At 34.9% G+C, this 4,529-nt stretch overlaps 1 protein-coding gene across 1 annotated transcript; it reads left to right on the top strand.

Annotated features, from left to right (window-relative positions):
* Positions 1-3,071: 3,071 nt before the first annotated feature.
* Positions 3,072-4,322, top strand: LOC103308559. Its single transcript, XM_008182150.1, has one exon. It carries the CDS (start codon positions 3,072-3,074, stop codon positions 4,320-4,322), a length of 1,251 nt encoding a protein of 416 aa, XP_008180372.1.
* The last annotated feature ends 207 nt before the right edge of the window (positions 4,323-4,529 follow it).

The raw sequence follows: 4,529 nt of genomic DNA, 5'->3' as shown, positions 1-4,529 counted from the left end.
GAATGTAATTTAGGACCATACGTTTTGTCTATGCTGTATGAATCTAGCAGCTCGTTATTTTAAAATCTTTAGAATTTTCTGTATTATTTTTTTCAATTTTTGACACTTATGTCCCGAGGTTGTGATGTTGAATTATGAATCTCGTTTAATGGTTTGATAATTGGTTTTAATGTTTCTGTTACTATCGAATGAATATCAGCTTTTCCGTGTTTTAATGCAGTATACTTGCGTTTAATATTTTCTTTGGCTTTAATTAATTCTCCGAGTACTTCGTTGTTAGACGACATATTTGCGAATGAAGTGTTTTTTATAAAAACATCAGTTTATATAACGACGAACGTATCGAATCCGTGACGATATCGACCATTGTCGCGTTCGCAGTCTTTGTTTATGACGATAAACTCAAATCTCCCTTTACGCCAGCATGAAGCACAAAAGTCTTTAAACTCTGGATATGACATATCACCAGAGCAATGTTCCATGTAAACGTGCTTTAAATTTGTATCATCTTGCTTAAATAGTACGATAAAATTAGCATTGTCGCGCAAAAGTTGTTTAGGTACTTTTGAATAACTCTGAGCTAAATAAAAAACATCTATTAAATTATGTCGACCTCTGGAAAAGTAAGTTCTAGCAATCTTTTGGTTTTCAGTAATAATATCATCGAAAATAAACACAGAGTTTGGTAAAGCTTTTTCAGGTTCAATAACTTGCTCGTTTTCGTAGAACGTAAATAATTGTATTCCGGCAATGTCCGATAAAATATCGCTCAATAATTTATATTTTGATTGATCCAATGTTTTTGAATATATGTAGACGTTGTGAAATCGTATACCGTTTATATGTGTTAATAATGTGAATATTAAATTAGTTTTACCACAGCCTGAAGGGCCTACGATAAGTGATCTAATCGTATTAGGTAAAAGCGCTCCATGTCTTTGTTTTTTATACGAAGTAGGCGGGTCCGCGTTTTCAACTGCGAGTTGAATATCTTGTTTGAGGAATTTCATTTTTTAAAATAAATATCCCTGTAACACTGTGAACTTGATCAGTACACGATGTCACTCGGTCGGAGAAAGAACAATAATAAAGGCGCTGGACTTATCAACACGCTTATAAATAAATTACCGCTAGAGCTTCACGTGCCTGGTGAGATCATAATATGCGTATATTATATTATATTAGTAATAATATTTCTCTCTAGGTTACCAATATTGTGGTCCCGGTACAAATTTAAAAAAACGTTTAGCTCGTGGAGATAAAGGAATAAACCCTTTGGACACTGCGTGTAGAGATCACGATATCGCGTACGACCATAGTAACTCTATCGCGGATCGTAACCAGGCTGACTATATATTAGAGCAGCGAGCCTGGGATAGGTTCAAGTCTAAAGATTCTAGTTTAAAAGAAAAAGCTGTAGCTTGGGGCGTGACTACCGCCATGAAAGCAAAACGTAAAATCGGGGCTGGATGTGGGTTTAAAGCGGCCATCAGAGCAGCTAAAAACGCTTTAAAGAAAAATATCGGTGAAAAGAACCTGATGAAATTAAGTAAAAAATGTGTAACCGTAGCACGAAAAACATTCAAAAATAAAAAAAACTAAAGTTCCAAGGATTATTTCAATTCCAAAAAAGGGCGGGGTATTACCTCTCATACCGATTTTTGCCGGTTTGTCAGCACTCGGAGCACTGACTGGTGGCGTTGCTAACGTTGTAAAGATCGCCAGTGAATTTAAAAGAAATTCGAAATCTCATTTGGGCGGTGGATTATACATTACTCCGTATAAAGGCAACTCGTATAAAATCGGATCAGGTTTAAATCTCGCACCATTTAAAAGTGGTGGGGGTTCAAAAACAAGAAAAACGAAAAAAAACTAATAACTACGTTACCCAGAAGAGCGTTGTACGATTTCGAACTTATAAAAATCGCTCGTTTGATTAAAATACCTCATTTCATCGGCGTGTTTACTCGAGATAGGTTACCTGTTCGTCGTAAACGAATAGAATCAGCGATTTTAAACTTGGATACGGAAAACGGTGCAGGCACTCACTGGGTAGCGTATAAAAAAATCGGAAATCAAGTTCAATATTATGACAGTTTTGGAAATCTACCACCTCCATTAGAAGTACAAAAATATTTTCACGGGTGCAATATCAATTTCAACTATAGTAGAGAACAGAAATATAATACTACAAACTGTGGACACTTGTGCTTAAAATTTTTATCATGTACACAATAACATTAAACGGTAACTCGAGTGAATTGTCATGTGACATTTTTCCACCGTTGGAAGTAGAAAGCACAGCACAAATATGTCTTTTGAGCTTACAAACAAATAATTCAATACCAAACATCGAACCTGGGTGTAATACTATCGGTTTCCGTGATAAGATAGGGCAGAACGAAGACATAATTATACCTACGGGGACGTATGAGTTGGAGCAATTGGCGAGTATTATACAAAAAATGTTACCAAAATATGTCTCTCGGTTTGAATTAAAAGCAGACAGTAGAACATTAAAGTGTATTATGTCGTGTAGTCATGACGTAGACTTGTCAGTTAAAAATAGTATAGCTAAATTATTAGGGTTTAAAAATAATGTGTACGTCACTGGATCTAATTACGAATCGGAAAATATAGTTAATATTATGAGAATAAACAATATAAAAGTCGAGTGCAACTTGGCCACCGGCTCATTCTGCGACGGAGCGCCGAGCCAGACAATACACGAGCTTTACCCGTCTGTACCTGCAGGATATAAAATCATTGAAGTACCTAGGCATCCAGTTTTTTATGCTCTCAACACGAGATCGATAACTAGAGTAAATATCGTGTTAAAAGACCAGAACGATTGTATAATTAATCTGCGTGGCGAACCAATAACAGTTCGTTTACAAATAGTACGCGGATATGGCGCTCAAGTTTAATATAAAAACCACTACAATCAAAAAACCTGTCAGTTTACCGTCTACCGTTAAGAAGTCAACATCGAAAAAAACTATTTCCAAGCCGAAAAAAAACGGGACCAAGCTCACGAAAAATAATTTAAATTTTCTCCGCTCGTTGCAATAATGGACGACTCGTATTTAGACGTTACGGCAGAGTATGTCGACGATTGTAAAATAACGCAGATGGCTTATCATTCGTTCACTCCGTACTCAAACATGTCTTTATCAAATAACGACGAAATCAGGATAAGTATTTTAAATATGGATGCGTACACTTTACCGTGTGAAAGTTATATCTACATCGAAGGAAAAGTAAATAAGCCTACCGAGGCTGCTACTGCAGAGGTTCGTTTTTCAAATAATGGATTGGCATTTTTATTCTCCGAAATGCGTTATGAAATAAACGGTATAGAAATACAAAAATTAAAAACACCCGGAGTTTCGTCTTGTTTGAAAGCATACTGTTCGTATACGCCAAACGATTTGAATACGTTGGAAAACACTGCTTGGGACTCGGCCATGGATAGTGAAGATAATAAAAACTTTATGAGTGAGGGTGTATTTGCCGGGTGTATCCCTCTAAAACATTTATTCGGATTTTGTGAAGACTATAAGAAAATATTACTTAATTGTAATCAGCAACTTATTTTAAATCGTGCATCTACCGACCTCGATGCGATACGTGTTGTCGGCGAGGGCGCTAAAAAAGCCGCTGAACACAGTTCAAAAATTACAATTGAACTTACTAAGGTGCTTTGGAAAATGCCTATTATTAAAGTCAGTGATAAAGAAAAATTAAGACTGATAAAAGTAATAGATTCACATAGAACACTATCGTGCGCGTTCAGAACCTGGGACTTGTGTGAGTACCCGATACTTCCTAGAAATACTTCTCATTCGTGGACGGTAAAGTCTAGCAGCTTGCTAGAAAAACCGAGATTTGTGCTGTTTGGATTACAAACAGATCGAAAAAAAAATATTGAAAACGACGCTGGGCGATTCGATGACTGTCAACTAAAAAACCTGAAGGTTCACTTAAATTCTGAAGTGTACCCATATGAAGACTTTCGCGCTGATTTTAAAAAAAAAACAACTAGTATTTTGTATAAAGCCTATACAGACTTTCAAAAATCGTATTATGAGAGAGACTACTGTGCACCATTATTATCAAAACATCTTTTTCAAAACTATGTTCCAATCATCGTTGTCGATTTATCACATCAAAACGACAATGTAAAGTCGTCGACCGTAGATCTACGTATTGAATTTGAAACGGAAACAGCTATTCCAGATAAGACTGCAGCATATTGTTTAATATTACATGATCAGATTGTAACTTATAACCCGTTTAGTGGTGATGTTAGAAAATTGTAAAAATATTTTTTTTTTTTCGTATGTAAAATATTTTTCATATTATGTAATATATTTTTTTTTTTTCACTTATATTTTTTTGTGTTTTTTTTTTTTTCCATATATTTTAACCTTATATAGAAACCTTATAAATATACCTTATAAACTAATAAATAAAAAAAACTTGATTTTAAATATCACGGTTGTTTTTTTATTTTACACAAAATCAAA

Source organism: Acyrthosiphon pisum, unplaced genomic scaffold (genome assembly GCF_005508785.2).
Source record: "Acyrthosiphon pisum isolate AL4f unplaced genomic scaffold, pea_aphid_22Mar2018_4r6ur Scaffold_21234;HRSCAF=23381, whole genome shotgun sequence".
In the NCBI taxonomy this organism is placed as follows: Eukaryota; Metazoa; Arthropoda; class Insecta; order Hemiptera; family Aphididae; genus Acyrthosiphon; species Acyrthosiphon pisum.
The sequence above is the reverse complement of the archived record's forward strand: the minus strand, read 5'-3'. Positions and strand labels throughout refer to the sequence as shown.